Source organism: Littorina saxatilis, linkage group LG12 (assembly GCF_037325665.1).
Source record: "Littorina saxatilis isolate snail1 linkage group LG12, US_GU_Lsax_2.0, whole genome shotgun sequence".
NCBI lineage: Eukaryota > Metazoa > Mollusca > Gastropoda > Littorinimorpha > Littorinidae > Littorina > Littorina saxatilis.
Genome location: NC_090256.1, coordinates 69153909 through 69177456, shown reverse-complemented (window position 1 = coordinate 69177456; position 23548 = coordinate 69153909). Strand labels below are relative to the sequence as shown.

The following is a 23548-nucleotide window of genomic DNA, read 5'->3' as shown; positions in this document are numbered from 1 at the left end:
AATTACTTATTTTTCTAATTGGAAGAGAATATACACTCTTTTGTGTTCAAATGGGTAGGGGGCGGGGGTAGTAAAAGGATCACAGTTCAAGATTGTGCGCGACAAGAGGTGTGTTTCTTTTAACTGTGATAAAGAGCGACAACTCAACTTGGTATCTAACACTATTTCTGAACACTGTAACCACTTTAGCACTTTTAATTTATTTTTTCTGTCTTCCAAACTTCTTCTTCTCCTCCTCTTCTTCTTCGTTCATGGGCTTAGACTCCCACGTTCACTCATGTTTTTAGCACGAGTGGATTTTTACGTGTATGACCGTTTTTACCCCGCCATTTAGGCAGCCATACGCCGCTTTCGGAGGAATTCCAAACTTCTAATTCAGCTTCAAAAAATGAGAAAAAAAGGTGTTTTTTTCATTCAACAGTTAAATCACTATGTTGGATATTCTATTTTGCTTCCCTATTTATCTTAAGTTTTTGATCATCTGATTACCTTGCTTTCCTATTTGTAAGATAATATGCACTCTTTTCTGAAAAATAGGTAGGGGGTGGGGGTAGTAAAAGCATCAAAGTTCAAGATTTTGCGCGACAAGAGGTGTGTTTCTTTTAACTGTGATGAAGAGGGATAACTCAACTTGGTATCTAACACTATTTCTGAACACTGTAACCACATTAGCACTTTTAATTTTTTTTCTGTCTTCCAAGCTTTAAATTCAGCTAATAAAATGAGTAAAAAAGTGTTTTTTTCTGAATTCAACAGTTAAATTACTATGTTGGATGTTCTATTTTGCTTCCCCATTTCTGTTCTGACGTTTTTGATCATCTGACTACCTTGCTTTTCTATTTGGAAGACAATATGCACTCTTTTCTGAAAAATGGGTAGGGGGTGGGGGAAGTAAAAGCATCACAGTTCAAGATTTTGCGCGACAAGAGGTGTGTTTCTTTTAACTGTGATGAAGAGGGATAACTAAACTTGGTATCTAACACTATTTCTGAACACTGTAACCACTTTAGCACTTTTAATTTATTTTTTTCTGTCATCCAAGTTTTGAATTCAGCTTACAAAATGAGTAAACAAGTGTGTTTTTTCTGAATTCAACAGTTGAATAACTCTGTTGGGTGTTCTTTTTTGCTTCCCTATTTCTGTTCTGAAGTTTTTGATCATCTGATTACCTTGCCTTTCTATTTGGAAGATAATATGCACTCTTTTCTGAAGAATGGGTAGGGGGTAGGGGTAGTAAAAGCATCACAGTTCAAGATTTTGCGCGACAAGAGGTGCGTTTCTTTTAACTGTGATGAAGAGGGATAACTCAACTTGGTATCTAACACTATTTCTGAACACTGTAACCAGTTTTGTACTTTTAATTTATTTATTTCTGTCTTCCAAGCTTTAAATTCAGCTAATAAAATGAGTAAAAAAGTGTGTTTTTTCTAAATTCACCAGTTAAATCACTATGTTGCATGTTCTATTTTGCTTCCCTATTTTTGTTCTGAAGTTTTGATCATCTGACTACCTTGCTTGTCTATTTGGAAGATAATATGCACTCTTTTCTGAAAAATGAGTAGGGGGTGGGGGTAGTAAAAGCATCACAGTTCAAAATTTTGCGCGACAAGAGGTGTATTTCTCTTAAAATTTGTGAAGAGGGATAACTCAACTTGTTATTTAACACTATTTCTGAACACTGTAACCACTTTAACACTTTTAATTTATGTTTGACTGTGTTCCATGCTTCAAATTGGGCTTCAAAATAGGATACATAAGTGGGGTTTTTCCAAATTCACCTGTAAAATCACTATGTTTGATGTTCTATTTTGCTTCCCTATTTCTCTTCTTCAGTTTCTGATCATCCGATTGTTTTTTTGTTAACATATTCACAATACAATATCACAATTTCTTCAGTAGGGTTTGCGTGAAAAAATCTCATACCTATGTTCAAACTTCAGTCGCTATCTCAAAATTTTGCGCGACAAGCTCTATTCATTTTGTTTTTTCCTGATAAACAAAACACTGAACTAACATAAAAACAAACCTTTAAAACTGCCTAACCACTTTGAAATATGGCCTCAGGTGTGTTCTCCAGCCTTAATTGAAGTTGATTCCTCGTGATACCAGTGTCTTTTTATGCATGCATGCAGACACAAAGCGAAAAGAACCACAGATGTCCTGTTTGCACAAATGGGCAGGTGTATCTGAATTTTGCAGCATGCTTATTCCACCTGTCCCAGAGTAGGATAATTATAGACGAATTTCAGAAACCCCGCATTATTTCAGCGTCTTTTGACCTAAACCTTCCACATAAACACACACACACACACCCCTCCTCCTCCCCCCAAAAAAACCACTGGAGTTATTTTCACACATTTTCTATTGCACAGGTCGCTGACCACGTGTGGAGACACGCTCCGCTTGCTAGTGATAGGCCTCAGGTCACTATATTTATACAGTTTATCAAGATGCTTGCTAAGTGATAGGCCTGGTCACTATATTTTTACCGTTTATCAAGATGCTTGCAGGTAGTTATTATGTCACGACTCATCATGATGAAAGGAAATGGTGAAGTAAGTTGAGGCAATATTTAACGTAGTTCAGCAAATTTGGGAATCTTAGGAATGATCAGTGTTGGTCGTATAAGCATTTGCTGGTTCCTCACAGAAATTTGCATTGATTTCTCCTTGAGGAGAAATGTAGTACGGAAGAATTTTAGTTGAGCAGGAAAAGAATTAGTTTATTCAGGAGAGTTGTTTGTGTTTGTGTTGTAGACGCTGCCAATAACCTGGCCCAGCCGCCGCTAGTGGCCCACACCGACTTCTACAACAGCACACTGGACCACCTGGACCTCATGGCCGAGTACTACGCCTGGCAGAACCCCAGCTCTCACGCCGGGTAAACAACTCTGACACATTGCATCTACACACACACACATACACACACACACACACACACACACACACACACACACACACACACCACACACACCACACACACACACACACACACTGGTTGCTCGGGATCTTCTATTCTAAAAATGTTTTACTTGTTTCTCTCTCTCTCTCTCTCTCTCTCTCTCTCTCTCTCTCTCTCTCTCTCTCTCTCTCTCTCTCTCTCTCTCTCTCTCTCTCTCTCTCTCTCTCTCTGTGTCTCTCTCTCCCTCCCCCCCTCTCTCTCTCTCTCCTCCCCCCCCTCTCTCTCTCTCTCCCCCCCCCCCTCTCTGTCTCTCTCTTGTTCATGTCTCTCACCCTAATTTTTTTTTATCTTGACAAAGATCGTGCTATCAGTGTTCACACAGTGTAAATGTTGGGTTTCCCATGTTTATGTTTGACAGGTTTTCATTCTGTCAGTATCCCTTCATTCTGAGCATAGCTGCCAAGCGGTCCGTTCTGCAGAAAGATTCAGAGCAACAGATGATCATTCAGGCTAGGGTGAGTATCTATTGATGGGGATGGAGGGGGGGGGGGGGGATGGAGGGGATGGAGGGGGAGTTTCTGGGCAATTTGACAATCTGAAGAATCTGGGGAATCCCCTGTACCTTAATTTAGACGCACATGGTATTATTTTCTTGAAAACGCACCACAAGTACGGTAATTGATTAAATCAAAGTGAGTGAATGCTCTTCAGGGCGCTGCATGTCTTGGTTGTTGGAAACCAAAAGAAGTCTCATATTTTTGTAGGTCTTAACTCTTTCAGACTTTCTGGATGGATATCGGATTTTTTCGTTAGAAATGCGTCATTCAGCACCTAATACCAGAAATGTATGGTTCCTCTGCTCCTGTCCAAATATTTTGCTACTATCCACTATATTCTACCCGATCAATGTTTTGAATGCCGAGGCCGTTACTCTTGCTTGCCGGGTTCCGGCACATGTGTTGACCACATATGATCGCGTGTTTTGTGTGGATGTGAGGCAATGTAGTCCAAATAGGGTTAAAATGGTTTCTGTGTAGTGTGTACGGTGGTGGATTAGGTTTCCAATGAACGTGTGTGTGTGTGATGACAGAAAAGTCTGGTGGCCAAGGTTCAGAGACGACAACAGTTTTAGATGATGTTACCAATGAACGTGTGTGTGTGATGACAGAAAAGCCTGGTGGCCAAGGTTCAGAGACGACAACAGTTTTAGATGATGTTACCAATGAACGTGTGTGTGTGATGACAGAAAAGCCTGGTGGCCAAGGTTCAGAGACGCCAGCTGCCGGACGTGGGGATGCTCTTCCTCAACCTGACCATACGCAGAGCGCACATTGTGTCCGACTCACTAAATGAGGTACTGCAGATTACACCAGGCAAACAGACACCCACACACCCACACACCCACGCACACACACACACCCACACTTACACAGCAGCTTGCTTCATTGTTGATGACAGTTATGGAACTGATGGTGGAGGCACTATTACAGTCATGTTCTAACAATCTCTGTATGTTGTCACCCTACAGGTAGCAAGGAAGCAGCACGACCTGAAGAAGAAGCTGAAGGTGGTGTTTGCGGGGGAGCCGGGCTTGGACATGGGGGGTCTGACCAAGGAGTGGTTCCTTCTCCTCCTCCGCAAGATCTTTCACCAGGACTACGGTGAGTGGTGCACAGCTTAAGCTACGGTCACACGATAGCGATTCAATTGTAGGATTTGTTCACACTGCTACTTTCATCAGGACTATATATGGTGAGTGGTGCACAGCTTAAGCTACAATCACACGATAGCGATTCAATCGTACGATTTGTTCACACTGCTACTTTCATCAGGACTATATGGTGAGTGGTGCACAGCTTAAGCTACAGTCACACGATAGCGATTCAATCGTACGATTTGTTCACACTGCTACTTTCATCAGGACTATATGGTGAGTGGTGCACACCTTATTTCACCATGCTACTTTGGTATTTGGTCAATCTTGGTGTCCTTGGGGAATTAGATAGAGTGTCAAGGAAATTCAAGCTGCTATCCTTCGGGATAGCGTGCAGCAACAGAATCATTCTACCAAATTTATTTGTTCTTCTGCATGTGTGTATTCATGTTTTACAAAGCCTGAGACTTTTTCTGTGACCTTGGGATCTTTATCGTGTGCATGCGTACAAAGGGGGGTGTTAGGGAACAAAGTTGACTCTGGGAAATAAATCCCCATCCGAATTTGCCGATAGCGACAACTGGTTTGAAAGCCAGCGGCGTTATCAACTGAGCAATCTCCTCTTTTTTTTGTTGATTCTTTAAAAGATACTAACTGAATGTTTCGCTGCGGTAGGGGTGTGTGTGTTTGTTTAAATGGTGTCCAAGATTGTTGTTACCAGTACAACTTACCTTAATGCTGAAGTTTCTTTCTGTCATGCTTCCTTTGCTGCTGTGTTCACTCGTTTTTCACAAGTTATGCAAACACAGTTAATATTTTCTTAGCTTTTGCTTCACTAGGTGTGTGAGTGTGCATTTCTTCTGTGTGTTATGAGAGCATGTGAAGGTTGACCCAAGAGAGCAGTCGATGTGTACAGAGTTGTCTTTCCTTGCAGGCATGTTCACGTATGACAAGCGTGCGGGCGTCCACTGGTTCAGCCTGACGCCGTGTGAGAACTACCAAGAGTTCAACCTGGTGGGGGTCGTATCCTTTCTTACCTGGCGACGTGTCTTTGGTATTAAAATTAATGAAGGTTTTTGGTAGTCATCCAAACAGAAAAAATCCAAATGAAGAGAAAATATTGTAAAATTGACAAATGTAGAGAAAGGGGAAGAGTAATCCGCAAAGAAGTCTTGGGTCTGTAAATGTGTCAATGTTGTTGGTAGTCAAACAGGGAGACAAAAAAAGTGGCGGCCTGTTGTGCTTTTTTTTTTCATAACCAGTTCATTTAAAGTCGCGGTAACACCAAGGCGCATGTCCCTAATAGTTTTACCATGGCATACAAAAACACGTATCATCAACAGAAAAAAATCCAAATGTAAAGAAAAGACTGTAAGAATAAAGATGTTAGAGTAATGAGTGATTAGCCAGCCTACAACATTCCTTGACCTGTTGAAGCTGATGGGGCTGGCTGTGTACAACAGCATCAACCTGGACGTTCGTTTCCCCACCGTGTGTTACCGCAAGCTGCTGTCACCGGCTGTCGTGCCCTTCAACAACCCTCGGGCCACCGTCGGTATTGTGTCGGTCACGCTTGACGACCTCAAGATCTTGATGCCTGTGAGTGGCTGTTTTGATATCAATATTGTCCTGAGGAAATTCCCTCAAGGAAAGTAAGACTGCTATACCTTGGTACAGTGTACATTGACAGAGTCAGGCTACCCAATGTTGTGTCTTTTTCCTGCATGCCGTTATTTGTGTTTTCAAGGGCCAAAGACTTTCGCTGATAACTTAGGATCAGCACTGAAAGTCCTCGAAATGGGGCACTGGCCTTTGGCTAGTACTTCTCATAATTTACTAGCCAGAGAGCAAAGTTTTGTAATTTTACTTGCCAAACCAACCATTCATGTTTCAGCAACTTTACTCGCATTTGGCGAGTAGATTTACATTTCTACTTGCCATTTACATGTTTCTACTCGCCATGGCGAGTCAAATACTCACCACTTTCAGGCCTGGCATGCATGCACACAGGGGTGTTTGGACACCGAGGAGAGTCTGCACCAAGCTGACTGGGTAATAAATCACTTGCTAAACGTGGGTAATAAATCACTTGCTAAACATGGGTAATAAATCACTTGCTAAACGTGGGTAATAAATCACTTGCTAAACGTGGGTAATAAATCACTTGCTAAACGTGGGGTTCCAACCCAGGCCGATAGCAACAGCTTGCTGCTCCACTGCTTTGAAAAGAACACAAAAAACTAACGAACCCTGTAAACTTATGGTTATCAAATCTTGTAGAATAACAGTGTTTTTGTGTGTGTGTGTTTGTGTTGCAGATGTTGTGCAAAATAATTAATTTACACAATAAACATATATTGCCCAGCGTACAGGACATGGCACAATGATAAAACATATATAGCTATTCTGATGGACACGTGGGGGAATTCGGGGGCTGTGATTGGATGGTCTCTTCCGATCATCAAAGCATAATGCTACGGAAGTCGGCCATTTTACTCAATATCCAAAAGCATATTGAGAAAAATGGCCGACTTTCTTATCTCGTAACTCCACACTAAATACCCACTTCCCCTCTAAAGTATTGATGTACAGCCCATGGCACTAACATTCATGTAGTCGTTTATAACTGAGGATGAACAATTCGCTTCATGACGAGACAAGTATAAATGCCATTCACCCAAACTGAAATTGACTTCGCTGCCGTCTGCTCGCATTGTGGCGCCTGCGCAAAACTAATGCGCATAAGAAACGGCGTCTGCTATCAAAACCTGAGATCAACGCATCGACGCAAAAACTGTCCTTTTGTAAGTTTGGAACAACAAATCAAGGTCAGAACAGCTATATAATCGCTATTGTGTTTTCAGCGTAGCAATAGGGTCCGATATTTAGACGAGACAAGTATAATGCCGACGAGTCGACTCGTAGCAAAAGGGTCCGATATTTAGACGAGACAAGTATAATGCCGACGAGTCGACTCGTCTTCGACTCGTCGGCATTATACTTGTCTCGTCTAAATATCGGACCCTATTGCTACGCTGAAAACACAATAGCTGTTAATAGGACAGGACATGGCACAATAAACATATATTGCCCAGCGTACAGGACATGGCACAATAAACATATATTGCCCAGCGTACAGGACATGGCACAATAAACATATATTGCCCAGCGTACAGGACATGGCACAATAAACATATATTGCCCAGCGTACAGGACATGGCACAATAAACATATATTGCCCAGCGTACAGGACATGGCACAATAAACATATATTGCCCAGCGTACAGGACACGGCACAATAAACGTCAAGTCTGCTCAGGATACAGGGGAGCTGTGAAGACAATTGTGTGTTGTGCTCACATAATTGTATCCTGTGTGTTGTGTTCACATAATTGTATCCTGTGTGTTGTGTTCACATAATTGTATCCTGTGTGTTGTGTTCACATAATTGTATCCTGTGTGTTGTGTTCACATAATTGTATCCTGTGTGTTGGGTTCACATAATTGTATCCTGTGTGTTGTGTTCACATAATTGTATCCTGTGTGTTGGGTTCACATAATTGTATCCTGTGTGTTGGGTTCACATAATTGTATCCTGTGTGTTGGGTTCACATAATTGTATCCTGTGTGTTGTGTTCACATAATTGTATCCTGTGTGTTGTGTTCACATAATTGTATCCTGTGTGTTGTGTTCACATAATTGTATCCTGTGTGTTGGGTTCATAATTGTATCCTGTGTGTTGTGTTCACATAATTGTATCCTGTGTGTTGGGTTCATAATTGTATCCTGTGTGTTGTGTTCACATAATTGTATCCTGTGTGTTGTGTTCACATAATTGTATCCTGTGTGTTGTGTTAACATAATTTTATCCTGTGTGTTGTGTTCACATAATTGTATCCTGTGTGTTGTGTTCACATAATTGTATCCTGTGTGTTGTGTTCACATAATTGTATCCTGTGTGTTGGGTTCACATAATTGTATCCTGTGTGTTGGGTTCACATAATTGTATCCTGTGTGTTGGGTTCACATAATTGTATCCTGTGTGTTGTGTTCACATAATTGTATCCTGTGTGTTGGGTTCCCTGGTAGCTCAGGTTGTAGAGCACTGGACTTGTGATCTCAAGGTCGTGGGTTCCAATCAGAGCCGGGAGGGCGTAACACTTGAATGTCTCTCTCTCCTGTGTGTTGTTGCGGCCAGGACACAGCGCGGGGCCTGCAGGACCTGCTGGAGTACGACGGCGATGTGGAGGACGACTTTGGTCTCACATTTGAGGTGTCGCAGGCAGAGTTCGGTCAGATGAAGGCCGCCGCTCTCAAACCCGGCGGGGAAAATTTATCGGTCACCAACGACAACAGAGAAGGTAGGATAACAGCAGTTGGTTTTTTTGTAAACAAATGTTACTGTTATAAAAACTGACAAATCCTTATTACCTGCTTCACAAGGGGAATATTGGAATGCTTTTGAAAGCTGCTTAGCACAAAACATACAAAAAGTACTTATTACCTGCTTCACAAGAGGAATATTGGAATGCTTTTGAAAGCTGCTTAGCACAAAACATACAAAAAGTACTTATTACCTGCTTCACAAGAGGAATATTGGAATGCTTTTGAAAGCTGCTTAGCACAAAACATACAAAAAGTACTTATTACCTGCTTCACAAGAGGAATATTGGAATGCTTTTGAAAGCTGCTTAGCACAAAACATACAAAAAGTACTTATTACCTGCTTCACAAGAGGAATATTGGAATGCTTTTGGAAGCTGCTTAGCACAAAACATACAAAAAGTACTTATTACCTGCTTCACAAGAGGAATATTGGAATGCTTTTGAAAGCTGCTTAGCACAAAACATACAAAAAGTACTTATTACCTGCTTCACAAGAGGAATATTGGAATGCTTTTGAAAGCTGCTTAGCACAAAACATACAAAAAGTACTTATTACCTGCTTCACAAGAGGAATATTGGAATGCTTTTGAAAGCTGCTTAGCACAAAACATACAAAAAGTACTTATTACCTGCTTCACAAGAGGAATATTGGAATGCTTTTGAAAGCTGCTTAGCACAAAACATACAAAAAGTACTTATTACCTGCTTCACAAGAGAAATATTGGAATGCTTTTGAAAGCTGCTTAGCACAAAACATACAAAAAGTACTTATTACCTGCTTCACAAGAGGAATATTGGAATGCTTTTGAAAGCTGCTTAGCACAAAACATACAAAAAGTACTTATTACCTGCTTCACAAGAGGAATATTGGAATGCTTTTGAAAGCTGCTTAGCACAAAACATACAAAAAGTACTTATTACCTGCTTCACAAGAGGAATATTGGAATGCTTTTGAAAGCTGCTTAGCACAAAACATACAAAAAGTACTTATTACCTGCTTCACAAGAGGAATATTGGAATGCTTTTGAAAGCTGCTTAGCACAAAACATACAAAAAGTACTTTAACGAACAGCTTTACCATACAACACACACCAACAAGCGCTTTCAAACTGTGACGTAAGATTGCAGTGTATCATGGGACAGCATGGCAGCAGTCGTGATGCAAGCTCACCTTTGAAGCAGGGGAGGTAATCATGGTAAACATGTTGCAGGGAGGATTCTACAGTTTTCAAAGGAAAAGTGAAGTATTTCTTGTAAGTTGTAAATGGGATTGTAAATCGTAATTTACTTTCTGGCTCTACTGAATGCAAAGGCTGACAACTGCAAAGCAAACACGAATGTTGAGAAATGTTGAGAAATACTGTGAGTGGGTGAAGCAATGATGATGCTCTGTGTTTCAGAGTATGTACCGCTGTACTGTGAGTGGGTGAAGCAATGATGATGCTCTGTGTTTCAGAGTATGTACCGCTGTACTGTGAGTGGGTGATGAACCGGGCGGTGTACCAGCAGTTTGCCGCCTTCTACCACGGCTTTCACAGCGTCTGCGCCTCCAACGCTCTGATCGTGAGTCTCGGGTTTATTGGTTGTCACCCTCTTGACAGGAAAATGTGCTGCATGTAGAGATAAATGTTCAGTTCAGTTTGCTGACACTGATATTGTTGTTGTTTGTACACCCGCACCACGCTATTAAAACTGAATAGTAGCAATAAAACTAGGTGACTCAATACAGCTCCGATCCATCTTTTGCTACCCTGGATACTGTCCCCTGATGTGTGTGCGTCTCCCACCCGTCCTACCCGAGTCTCCCTTGGTGCGAATAAACACCCAAGCTGTTCAGCGAGGTATCAGTCTTAACTCCAGTCACCGTGCTGTTCAGCGAGATATCAGTCTTAACTCCAGTCACCGTGCTGTTCAGCGAGGTATCAGTCTTAACTCCAGTCACCATGCTGTTCAGCGAGGTATCAGTCTTAACTCCAGTCACTGTGCTGTTCAGCGAGGTATCAGTCTTAACTCCAGTCACCGTGCTGTTCAGCGAGGTATCAGTCTTAACTCCAGTCACCATGCTGTTCAGCGAGGTATCAGTCTTAACTCCAGTCACCGTGCTGTTCAGCGAGGTATCAGTCTTAACTCCAGTCACCGTGCTGTTCAGCGAGGTATCAGTCTTAACTCCAGTCACCATGCTGTTCAGCGAGGTATCAGTCTTAACTCCAGTCACCGTGCTGTTCAGCGAGGTATCAGTCTTAACTCCAGTCACCATGCTGTTCAGCGAGATATCAGTCTTAACTCCAGTCACCATGCTGTTCAGCGAGGTATCAGTCTTAACTCTAGTCACCATGCTGTTCAGCGAGGTATCAGTCTTAACTCCAGTCACTGTGCTGTTCAGCGAGGTGTCAGTCTTAACTCCAGTCACCGTGCTGTTCAGCGAGGTATCAGTCTTAACTCCAGTCACCGTGCTGTTCAGCGGTGTATCAGTCTTAACTCCAGTCACCGTGCTGTTCAGCGAGGTATCAGTCTTAACTCCAGTCACTGTGCTGTTCAGCGAGGTGTCAGTCTTAACTCCAGTCACCGTACTGTTCAGCGAGGTATCAGTCTTAACTCCAGTCACCGTGCTGTTCAGCGAGGTATCAGTCTTAACTCCAGTCACCGTGCTGTTCAGAGAGGTATCAGTCTTAACTCCAGTCACCGTGCTGTTCAGCGAGGTATCAGTCTTAACTCCAGTCACCGTGCTGTTCAGCGAGGTATCAGTCTTAACTCCAGTCACCGTGCTGTTCAGCGGTGTATCAGTCTTAACTCCAGTCACCGTGCTGTTCAGCGAGGTATCAGTCTTAACTCCAGTCACTGTGCTGTTCAGCGAGGTGTCAGTCTTAACTCCAGTCACCGTACTGTTCAGCGAGGTATCAGTCTTAACTCCAGTCACCGTGCTGTTCAGCGAGGTATCAGTCTTAACTCCAGTCACCGTGCTGTTCAGAGAGGTATCAGTCTTAACTCCAGTCACCGTGCTGTTCAGCGAGGTATCAGTCTTAACTCCAGTCACCGTGCTGTTCAGCGAGGTATCAGTCTTAACTCCAGTCACCGTGCTGTTCAGCGAGGTATCAGTCTTAACTCCAGTCACCGTGCTGTTCAGCGAGGTATCAGTCTTAACTCCAGTCACCGTGCTGTTCAGCGAGGTATCAGTCTTAACTCCAGTCACCGTGCTGTTCAGCGAGGTATCAGTCTTAACTCCAGTCACCGTGCTGTTCAGCGAGGTATCAGTCTTAACTCCAGTCACCATGCTGTTCAGCGAGGTATCAGTCTTAACTCCAGTCACCGTGCTGTTCAGCGAGGTATCAGTCTTAACTCCAGTCACCATGCTGTTCAGCGAGGTATCAGTCTTAACTCCAGTCACCATGCTGTTCAGCGAGGTATCAGTCTTAACTCTAGTCACCATGCTGTTCAGCGAGGTATCAGTCTTAACTCCAGTCACTGTGCTGTACAGCGAGGTGTCAGTCTTAACTCCAGTCACCGTGCTGTTCAGCGAGGTATCAGTCTTAACTCCAGTCACCGTGCTGTTCAGCGGTGTATCAGTCTTAACTCCAGTCACCGTGCTGTTCAGCGAGGTGTCAGTCTAAGTTAAAGCCACTGTGCTGTTCAGCGAGGTGTCAGTCTTAACTCCAGTCACCGTGCTGTTCAGCGAGGTATCAGTCTTAACTCCAGTCACCGTGCTGTGCAGAGAGGTATCAGTCTTAACTCCAGTCACCGTGCTGTTCAGCGAGGTATCAGTCTTAACTCCAGTCACCGTGCTGTTCAGCGAGGTATCAGTCTTAACTCCAGTCACCGTGCTGTTCAGCGAGGTATCAGTCTTAACTCCAGTCACCGTGCTGTTCAGAGAGGTATCAGTCTTAACTCCAGTCACCATGCTGTTCAGCGAGGTATCAGTCTTAACTCCAGTCACCGTGCTGTTCAGCGGGGTATCAGTCTTAACTCCAGTCACCGTGCTGTTCAGCGAGGTATCAGTCTTAACTCCAGTCACCATGCTGTTCAGCGAGGTATCAGTCTTAACTCCAGTCACCGTGCTGTTCAGCGAGGTATCAGTCTTAACTCCAGTCACCGTGCTGTTCAGAGAGGTATCAGTCTTAACTCCACTCACCGTGCTGTTCAGCGAGGTGTCAGTCTAAGTTAAAGCCACTGTGCTGTTCAGCGAGGTGTCAGTCTTAACTCCAGTCACCATGCTGTTCAGCGAGATATCAGTCTTAACTCCAGTCACCGTGCTGTTCAGCGAGGTGTCAGTCTAAGTTAAAGCCACTGTGCTGTTCAGCGAGGTGTCAGTCTAAGTTAAAGCCACTGTGCTGTTCAGCGAGGTGTCAGTCTAAGTTAAAGCCACTGTGCTGTTCAGCGAGGTGTCAGTCTTAACTCCAGTCACCATGCTGTTCAGCGAGGTATCAGTCTTAACTCTAGTCACCATGCTGTTCAGCGAGGTATCAGTCTTAACTCCAGTCACTGCTGTTCAGCGAGGTATCAGTCTTAACTCCAGTCACCGTGCTGTTCAGCGAGGTATCAGTCTTAACTCCAGTCACCGTGCTGTTCAGCGGTGTATCAGTCTTAACTCCAGTCACCGTGCTGTACAGCGAGGTGTCAGTCTAAGTTAAAGCCACTGTGCTGTTCAGCGAGGTGTCAGTCTTAACTCCAGTCACCGTACTGTTCAGCGAGGTATCAGTCTTAACTCCAGTCACCGTGCTGTTCAGCGAGGTATCAGTCTTAACTCCAGTCACCGTGCTGTTCAGAGAGGTATCAGTCTTAACTCCAGTCACCATGCTGTTCAGCGAGGTATCAGTCTTAACTCCAGTCACCGTGCTGTTCAGCGAGGTATCAGTCTTAACTCCAGTCACCGTGCTGTTCAGCGGTGTATCAGTCTTAACTCCAGTCACCGTGCTGTTCAGCGAGGTGTCAGTCTAAGTTAAAGCCACTGTGCTGTTCAGCGAGGTGTCAGTCTTAACTCCAGTCACCGTACTGTTCAGCGAGGTATCAGTCTTAACTCCAGTCACCGTGCTGTTCAGCGAGGTATCAGTCTTAACTCCAGTCACCGTGCTGTTCAGAGAGGTATCAGTCTTAACTCCAGTCACCATGCTGTTCAGCGAGGTATCAGTCTTAACTCCAGTCACCGTGCTGTTCAGCGAGGTATCAGTCTTAACTCCAGTCACCGTGCTGTTCAGCGAGGTATCAGTCTTAACTCCAGTCACCGTGCTGTTCAGCGAGGTATCAGTCTTAACTCCAGTCACCATGCTGTTCAGCGAGGTATCAGTCTTAACTCCAGTCACCATGCTGTTCAGCGAGGTATCAGTCTTAACTCCAGTCACCGTGCTGTTCAGCGAGGTATCAGTCTTAACTCCAGTCACCGTGCTGTTCAGCGAGGTATCAGTCTTAACTCCAGTCACCGTGCTGTTCAGCGAGGTATCAGTCTTAACTCCAGTCACCATGCTGTTCAGCGAGGTATCAGTCTTAACTCCAGTCACCATGCTGTTCAGCGAGGTATCAGTCTTAACTCCAGTCACCGTGCTGTTCAGCGAGGTATCAGTCTTAACTCCAGTCACTGTGCTGTTCAGCGAGGTATCAGTCTTAACTCCAGTCACCGTGCTGTTCAGCGAGGTATCAGTCTTAACTCCAGTCACCGTGCTGTTCAGCGGTGTATCAGTCTTAACTCCAGTCACCGTGCTGTTCAGCGAGGTATCAGTCTTAACTCCAGTCACTGTGCTGTTCAGCGAGGTATCAGTCTTAACTCCAGTCACCGTGCTGTTCAGCGAGGTATCAGTCTTAACTCCAGTCACCGTGCTGTGCAGAGAGGTATCAGTCTTAACTCCAGTCACCGTGCTGTTCAGCGAGGTATCAGTCTTAACTCCAGTCACCGTGCTGTTCAGCGAGGTATCAGTCTTAACTCCAGTCACCGTGCTGTTCAGCGAGGTATCAGTCTTAACTCCAGTCACCGTGCTGTTCAGAGAGGTATCAGTCTTAACTCCAGTCACCATGCTGTTCAGCGAGGTATCAGTCTTAACTCCAGTCACCGTGCTGTTCAGCGAGGTATCAGTCTTAACTCCAGTCACCGTGCTGTTCAGCGAGGTATCAGTCTTAACTCCAGTCACCATGCTGTTCAGCGAGGTATCAGTCTTAACTCCAGTCACCGTGCTGTTCAGCGAGGTATCAGTCTTAACTCCAGTCACCGTGCTGTTCAGAGAGGTATCAGTCTTAACTCCAGTCACTGTGCTGTTCAGCGAGGTGTCAGTCTAAGTTAAAGCCACTGTGCTGTACAGCGAGGTGTCAGTCTTAACTCCAGTCACCATGCTGTTCAGCGAGATATCAGTCTTAACTCCAGTCACCGTGCTGTTCAGCGAGGTATCAGTCTTAACTCCAGTCACCGTGCTGTACAGCGAGGTGTCAGTCTAAGTTAAAGCCACTGTGCTGTTCAGCGAGGTGTCAGTCTAAGTTAAAGCCACTGTGCTGTTCAGCGAGGTGTCAGTCTTAACTCCAGTCACCGTGCTGTTCAGAGAGGTATCAGTCTTAACTCCAGTCACCGTGCTGTTCAGCGAGGTATCAGTCTTAACTCCAGTCACCGTGCTGTTCAGCGAGGTATCAGTCTTAACTCCAGTCACCATGCTGTTCAGCGAGGTATCAGTCTTAACTCCAGTCACCGTGCTGTTCAGCGAGGTATCAGTCTTGACTCCAGTCACCGTGCTGTTCAGCGAGGTATCAGTCTTAACTCCAGTCACCGTGCTGTTCAGCGAGGTATCAGTCTTAACTCCAGTCACCGTGCTGTTCAGAGAGGTATCAGTCTTAACTCCAGTCACCGTGCTGTTCAGCGAGGTATCAGTCTTAACTCCAGTCACCGTGCTGTTCAGCGAGGTATCAGTCTTAACTCCACTCACCGTGCTGTTCAGCGAGGTATCAGTCTTAACTCCAGTCACCGTGCTGTTCAGAGAGGTATCAGTCTTAACTCCAGTCACCGTGCTGTTCAGCGAGGTATCAGTCTTAACTCCAGTCACCGTGCTGTTCAGCGAGGTATCAGTCTTAACTCCAGTCACCGTGCTGTTCAGCGAGGTATCAGTCTTAACTCCAGTCACCATGCTGTTCAGCGAGGTATCAGTCTTAACTCCAGTCACCGTGCTGTTCAGCGAGGTATCAGTCTTAACTCCAGTCACCGTGCTGTTCAGAGAGGTATCAGTCTTAACTCCAGTCACCGTGCTGTTCAGCGAGGTATCAGTCTTAACTCCAGTCACCGTGCTGTTCAGCGAGGTATCAGTCTTAACTCCAGTCACCATGCTGTTCAGCGAGGTATCAGTCTTAACTCCAGTCACCGTGCTGTTCAGCGAGGTATCAGTCTTAACTCCAGTCACCGTGCTGTTCAGCGAGGTATCAGTCTTAACTCCAATCACCATGCTGTTCAGCGAGGTATCAGTCACCATGCTGTGCAGTGCACGAAAGATTTATCATTTACTGTGGCTTGCTTTCGAGAGGAGTGACCGGTTCAAGGTTTGCAGTCTCACTGAACATTGTGACCACCGTTTGGGCTTTTTGTGGGGCGCGCAGTGGGAGATATGGGTAGGTCGATTGGGAAACACACAGCGCATGTCAGGGGACAGTATCCAGGGTAGCAAAAGATGGATTTTAGCTAATTGTGTCCCCTCTTTCTTTCTGAAAGCCAATTCATTAGTTTTATGGCTACTGTTCAGCTTGAAGACCGCTAAAACTGGGAGCAAATAAGGTAATACAGTATTAAAATAAAGGTGAATATACAAATGATTTGAGTAGAAAAAATGTGAGAAAGTAATTGTGTTAAAATAGAGGGGAGTCTTAACTGAGAGGCCCTTAAAGGGTTTTCACTGCATGTTGTGGGGTGGGGAGTCTTAACTGAGAGGCCCTTAAAGGGGGTTTTCATTGCATGTTGTAGGATGGGTAGAAACTGTATGGTAGAAATGTCATACCATGAAGGAGCATGTTGTAGGATGGTTAGAAACTTTATGTTAGAAATGTCATACCATGAAGGAGCATGTTGTAGGATGGGTAGAAACTTTATGTTAGAAATGTTATACCATGAAGGAGCATGTTGTAGGATGGGTAGAAACTTTATGTTAGAAATGTTATACCATGAAGGAGCATGTTGTAGGATGGTTAGAAACTTTATGTTAGAAATGTCATACCATGAAGGAGCATGTTGTAGGATGGGTAGAAACTTTATGGTAGAAATGTCATACCATTAAGGAGCATGTTGTAGGATGGGTAGAAACTGTATGGTAGAAATGTCATACCATGAAGGAGCATGTTGTAGGATGGGTAGAAACTGTATGGTAGAAATGTCATACCATGAAGGAGCATGTTGTAGGATGGGTAGAAACTGTATGGTAGAAATGTCATACCATTAAGGAGCATGTTGTAGGATGGGTAGAAACTTTATGGTAGAAATGTCATACCATGAAGGAGCATGTTGTAGGATGGGTAGAAACTGTATGGTAGAAATGTCATACCATTAAGGAGCATGTTGTAGGATGGGTAGAAACTGTATGGTAGAAATGTCATACCACGAAGGAGCATGTTGTAGGATGGGTAGAAACTGTATGGTAGAAATGTCATACCATTAAGGAGCATGTTGTAGGATGGGTAGAAACTGTATGGTAGAAATGTCATACCATTAAGGAGCATGTTGTAGGATGGGTAGAAACTGTATGGTAGAAATGTCATACCATTAAGGAGCATGTTGTAGGATGGGTAGAAACTGTATGGTAGAAATGTTATACCATTAAGGAGCATGTTGTAGGATGGGTAGAAACTGTATGGTAGAAATGTCATACCATTAAGGAGCATGTTGTAGGATGGGTAGAATTTGTATGGTAGAAATGTCATACCATGAAGGAGCATGTACTGTTTTGTAAATGTGAAGGAATGCAGCAAACGATGTTGTTGTATCAGATGCTGCGTCCAGAGGAAGTGGAGATGCTGGTGTGCGGCAACCCGACACTGGTGATGGGGGAACTGAAGAAAGTCACCGTGTATGACGGGTACTCTGCTCAGGACAACACTGTTAGGTGAGTCAGACATGATATGGTGATGTTAGGTGAGTCAGACATGGTAATGTTAGGTGAGTCAGACATGGTGATGTTAGGTGAGTCATACATGATATGGTGATGTTAGGTGAGTCAGACATGGTGATGTTAGGTGAGTCAGACATGACATGGTGATGTTAGGTGAGTCAGACATGACATGGTGATGTTAGGTGAGTCAGACATGACATGGTGATGTTAGGTGAGTCAGACATGGTGATGTTAGGTGAGTCAGACATGACATGGTGATGTTAGGTGAGTCAGATATGACATGGTGATGTTAGGTGAGTCAGACATGACATGGTGATGTTAGGTGAGTCAGACATGACACGGTGATGTTAGGTGAGTCAGACATGGTGATGTTAGGAGAGTCAGACATGACACGGTGATGTTAGGTGTCCGTCATACATGACATGGTGATGTTAGGTGAGTCAGACATGACATGGTGATGTTAGGTGAGTCAGACATGACACGGTGATGTTAGGTGAGTCAGACATGCCATGGTGATGTTAGGTGAGTCAGGCATGACATGGTGATGTTAGGTGAGTCAGACATGACATGGTGATGTTAGGTGAGTCAGACATGACATGGTGATGTTAGGTGAGTCAAACATGGTGATGTTAGGTGAGTCAGACATGACATGATGATGTTAGGTGAGTCAGATATGACATGGTGATGTTAGGTGAGTCAGACATGACATGGTGATGTTAGGTGAGTCAGACATGACATGGTGATGTTAGGTGAGTCAGACATGACATGGTGATGTTAGGTGAGTCAGACATGGTGATGTTAGGTGAGTCAGACATGACATGATGATGTTAGGTGAGTCAGATATGACATGGTGATGTTAGGTGAGTCAGACATGACACGGTGATGTTTGGTGAGTCAGACATAACACGGTGATGTTAGGTGAGTCAGACACGGTGATGTTCGGAGAGAGTCAGACATGACACTGTGATGTTAGGTGAGTCATACATGACATGGTGATGTTAGGTGAGTCAGACATGACATGGTGATGTTAGGTGAGTCAGACATGACATGGTGATGTTAAGTGAGTCAGACATGACACGGTGATGTTAGGTGAGTCAGACATGACACGATGATGTTAGGTGAGTCAGACATGCCATGGTGATGTTAGGTGAGTCAGACATGACATGGTGATGTTAGGTGAGTCAGACATGACATGGTGATGTTAGGTGAGTCAGACATGGTGATGTTAGGTGAGTCCGACATGACATGGTGATGTTAGGTGAGTTAGACATGACACGATGATGTTAGGTGAGTCAGACACGGTGATGTTAGGTGAGTCAGACATGACACGGTGATGTTTGGTGAGTCAGACATAACACGGTGATGTTAGGTGAGTCAGACATGACCTAGTGGTGTTAGGTGAGTCAGACATGACACGGTGATGTTAGGTGAGTCAGACATGACATGGTGATGTTAGGTGAGTCAGACATGACATGGTGATGTTAGGTGAGTCAGACATGACACAGTGATGTTAGGTGAGTCAGACATGACACAGTGATGTTAGGTGAGTCAGACATGACATGGTGATGTTAGGTGAGTCAGACATGACACAGTGATGTTAGGTGAGTCAGACATGACATGGTGATGTTAGGTGAGTCAGACATGACACGGTGATGTTAGATGAGTCAGACATGACATGGTGGTGTTAGGTGAGTCAGACATGGTGATGTTAGGTGAGTCAGACATGACATGGTGATGTTAGGTGAGTCAGACATGACATGGTGATGTTAGGTGAGTCAGACATGACACAGTGATGTTAGGTGAGTCAGACATGACACGGTGATGTACGGTGATGTTAGGTGAGTCAGACATGACATGGTGATGTTAGGTGAGTCAGACATGACACCGTGATGTTAGGTGAGTCAGACATGACATGGTGATGTTAGGTGAGTCAGACATGACACGGTGATGTTAGGTGAGTCAGACATGACATGATGGTGTTAGGTGAGTCAGACATGACATGGTGATGTTAGGTGAGTCAGACATGGTGATGGGGTACTGAAACATGAATACAGGGTGAGAAAAAGAATGGGTCACACCATATTTTGGCAGCTTTCTTTCCTCAGTGCGAAAACAGCCCCAATTTCCATGAGGGTAACCTCACAAGATTACCGTAACCTCACAAGTTTACCGTAACCTCACAAATTTACCGTATTTTCGGGACTGTAAGACGCAACTTTTTTCCTCAACTTTTACACCTTGCGCATTATTGAACGGATTCGCCTTGTGTATGGCCAAAGAAGAGTACAGATGTACCGACATGGCTACACAAAGAAGAGTACAGATGTACCGACATGGCTACACAAAGAAAGGGAACAGTACCTCTCTAGTGATATGCATGTTTCTGAGAATGCAGACTTTTTGCTGACAGCGCACATCAGGGAGAAAAGGTATTTCCACTCTGTATATTTCCTTGGACTTGCAGCCAATACACCGGAAGTGCCTATCCTGTAGATTTTTCTCATTTTAAACTTAAAAATGGTGGTTGCGCCTTTTATAACGATGCGCCTTATAGTGCCGATAATACAGTATATGAAACCTTATCCTTATCCATATCCTTGATGTTACAGGTATTTCTGGGACGTAGTGCTGCACATGCCGCTGGAGACGCAGAAAAAGCTGCTGCTCTTCGCTACGGGCAGCGATCGTGTCCCCATCGGGGGCATGGGGGAGATGACCTTCAAAATCTCACGCATCAATGACCCTGCCCTGTAAGAAAAGCCACACGTCTTGTGCGTGTGTGTTCTTGTTGTCACTCATACTGAGGGTGTCGATGTTTTAAGTAACCGCAGTGTTATGTATTGTCAATATTTATGTATCGATTAATTTTTGTTTGAATTCCTTTAATTTTTTTACGATTGAACTCACACAAACTTGGACTCGTTTGTAGTCTGGGCCATCCTCAAAAATATGAGTTTTTGTCAGCCTCTGACATCATCACATGGCTCAATGAAGGGAAGTCCAGCGTTCAGTCGATACATAGCATATTTGAAAGTGTCAGTAACAAATGGTGAATTGTGAGCAGAACTGGCGAGATTGGCAGAGAAAGAATGCAGGAACATCCTATTGCAGGTCTGAGTGTGTCAATGTGTGGATCTGCCTTTTCATCTGTATATACTCTGTTAAGTTATCTTGTTGTCGACAAAAGCATACATTTATCGATTTGAGATTATAAAGTATTATGTACCATATTATTATTTTAATTCCCCCACACCTACCCCCCAAAAAACACACACACACACACACACACACACACACACACACACACACACACCTGTCGATGTGTGTGAATGACTGATTATTTGATTGTTGGTCTGTGTTGCATGCAGGCAATGACTGATTGTTCCTGTGTCTGTGTTGCGTGCAGGCAATGACTGATTGTTCCTGTGTCTGTGTTGCGTGCAGGCAATGACTGATTGTTCCTGTGTCTGTGTTGCGTGCAGGCAATGACTGATTGTTCCTGTGTCTGTGTTGCATGCAGGCAATGACTGATTGTTCCTGTGTCTGTGTTGCATGCAGGCAATGACTGATTGTTCCTGTGTCTGTGTTGCATGCAGGCAATGACTGATTGTTCCTGTGTCTGTGTTGCATGCAGGCAATGACTGATTGTTCCTGTGTCTGTGTTGCGTGCAGGCAATGACTACAGATTGTTCCTGTGTCTGTGTTGCATGCAGGCAATGACTGATTGTTCCTGTGTCTGTGTTGCGTGCAGGCAATGACTGATTGTTCCTGTGTCTGTGTTGCGTGCAGGTTGCCGATGTCCCACACTTGCTTCAACCAGCTGGTGCTGCCGCCTTACAAAAGCCGCAAGCTACTCAAGCAGAAAATCATGACGGCCATACAGAACGCTGAAGGTTTCGGTCTGGAGTGACCCAACATGAATGACTGCCATGCAGATTGCAGAAGGATACGGTCTGGAGTGACCAAAAACAGGAACTGGGGTATTTGTAAAAGACATGAGTTTGTAAAACACACGCTATACCGGCCTCTGGTCAAAGGATTTGGCCTGGGTACAATGCCAGAAAGGCTGCAGGTTTGGTTGTTGCTGTGTTCATTATTTATTTCCTTGTCACACTGGGAGCTGATTGGCTGTCTCACCGTACACAGAAGGATCAGATGAATAGACGTCTGTCGTTTTGACGTCGCAATTCATGCGTAGCTGCCCCGTATGTACGAAAACATGGTCTGTATTCTTCTTGTTCGCACACCTTGCAACTATCTCTTGTTTTGTGAAAGGCTGAAGCATACAATGTGCCTTTGCCACCACACTCAAGACTCGCAGCTTAAGTACTCCAATGACAGGCCTCAATACCAAGCAATCCCGCAGTGGGGCACTGCGGTTATGAAATTAAAGGCCCCTCCTGTTTTTGGAACCGCAGGAGCTTTCTAGTTTGCTGTTAGGTAGATTTTTGGTTCCTCTTTCCTGTCATTCTCTCTTTTTCTTCATGAATTCTTTTCTTTTTTCTGCCTTCTTGCTCATTCACCTGTATTTTTTCCAAAAATCTCTTCTCTTGCCGCTTGTCTCGCGATTCATGTATAGTTTAATCTGTTAGTGTTCTGATGTAAGTCCAGCAGTAGATAGGTTAAGCCTATTTTAACATACTGGAAACTGGTAATCCTCCAGTAGGTATTAATTTAGTTTTACTAAAGCCTGCTGGGACACAAGTAATGGGTTAGTGCATTTGTAAACAGGAATCGCTTGACAAGTGGCCCCCTTCATCCCCCCCTTCCTCGTCCTGATATGGCTCTGCGTAGTCGGCTGGACGTTAAGCAACAAATAAACAAACAAACAAATACCAAGCAAGACAACTTGCTTTGTATCGGTTTCATTGCATTTCATGGAGCTGGAAGCTTGTCTTAGAGAGTCAAAGATCTCGGCTTTGTGACAGCATGCATTCAGTAAAGAACAGTGACAAATGACTTCAGAAAAGTACAGTGACAAATGACTTCAGTAACTAACAGCGACGAATGGCTTCAGTAAAGAACAGTGACAAATGACTTCAGTAACTAACAGCGACGAATGGCTTCAGTAAAGAACAGTGACAAATGACTTCAGTAACTAACAGCGACGAATGGCTTCAGTAAAGAACAGTGACAAATGACTTCAGTAACTAACAGCGACGAATGGCTTCAGTAAAGAACAGTGACAAATGACTTCAGTAACTAACAGCGACGAATGGCTTCAGTAAAGAACAGTGACAAATGACTTCAGTAACTAACAGCGACGAATGGCTTCAGTAAAGAACAGTGACAAATGACTTCAGTAACTAACAGCGACGAATGGCTTCAGTAAAGAACAGTGACAAATGACTTCAGTAACTAACAGCGACGAATGGCTTCAGTAAAGTACAGTGACAAATGACTTCAGTAACTAACAGCGACGAATGGCTTCAGTAAAGAACAGTGACAAATGACTTCAGTAACTAACAGCGACGAATGGCTTCAGTAAAGTACAGTGACAAATGACTTCAGTAACTAACAGCGACGAATGGCTTCAGTAAAGAACAGTGACAA

At 44.1% G+C, this 23548-nt stretch overlaps 1 protein-coding gene across 1 annotated transcript in view; it reads left to right on the top strand.

Annotated features, from left to right (window-relative positions):
- The window catches only part of LOC138982648 (probable E3 ubiquitin-protein ligase HECTD2), a 48326-nt gene extending 25280 nt beyond the window's left edge, over positions 1 to 23046 (top strand). Inside the window, exons 10-20 of the mRNA XM_070355972.1 lie at positions 2757 to 2880; positions 3320 to 3416; positions 4148 to 4255; positions 4430 to 4562; positions 5490 to 5578; positions 5993 to 6154; positions 8755 to 8917; positions 10399 to 10505; positions 17874 to 17989; positions 20605 to 20745; positions 21785 to 23046. Of these exons, the coding sequence (XP_070212073.1) occupies positions 2757 to 2880; positions 3320 to 3416; positions 4148 to 4255; positions 4430 to 4562; positions 5490 to 5578; positions 5993 to 6154; positions 8755 to 8917; positions 10399 to 10505; positions 17874 to 17989; positions 20605 to 20745; positions 21785 to 21905 (1361 nt within the window). The 3' untranslated portion in view covers positions 21906 to 23046. The remainder of the gene's footprint in view (positions 1 to 2756; positions 2881 to 3319; positions 3417 to 4147; positions 4256 to 4429; positions 4563 to 5489; positions 5579 to 5992; positions 6155 to 8754; positions 8918 to 10398; positions 10506 to 17873; positions 17990 to 20604; positions 20746 to 21784) is intronic.
- Positions 23047 to 23548: the final 502 nt, after the last annotated feature.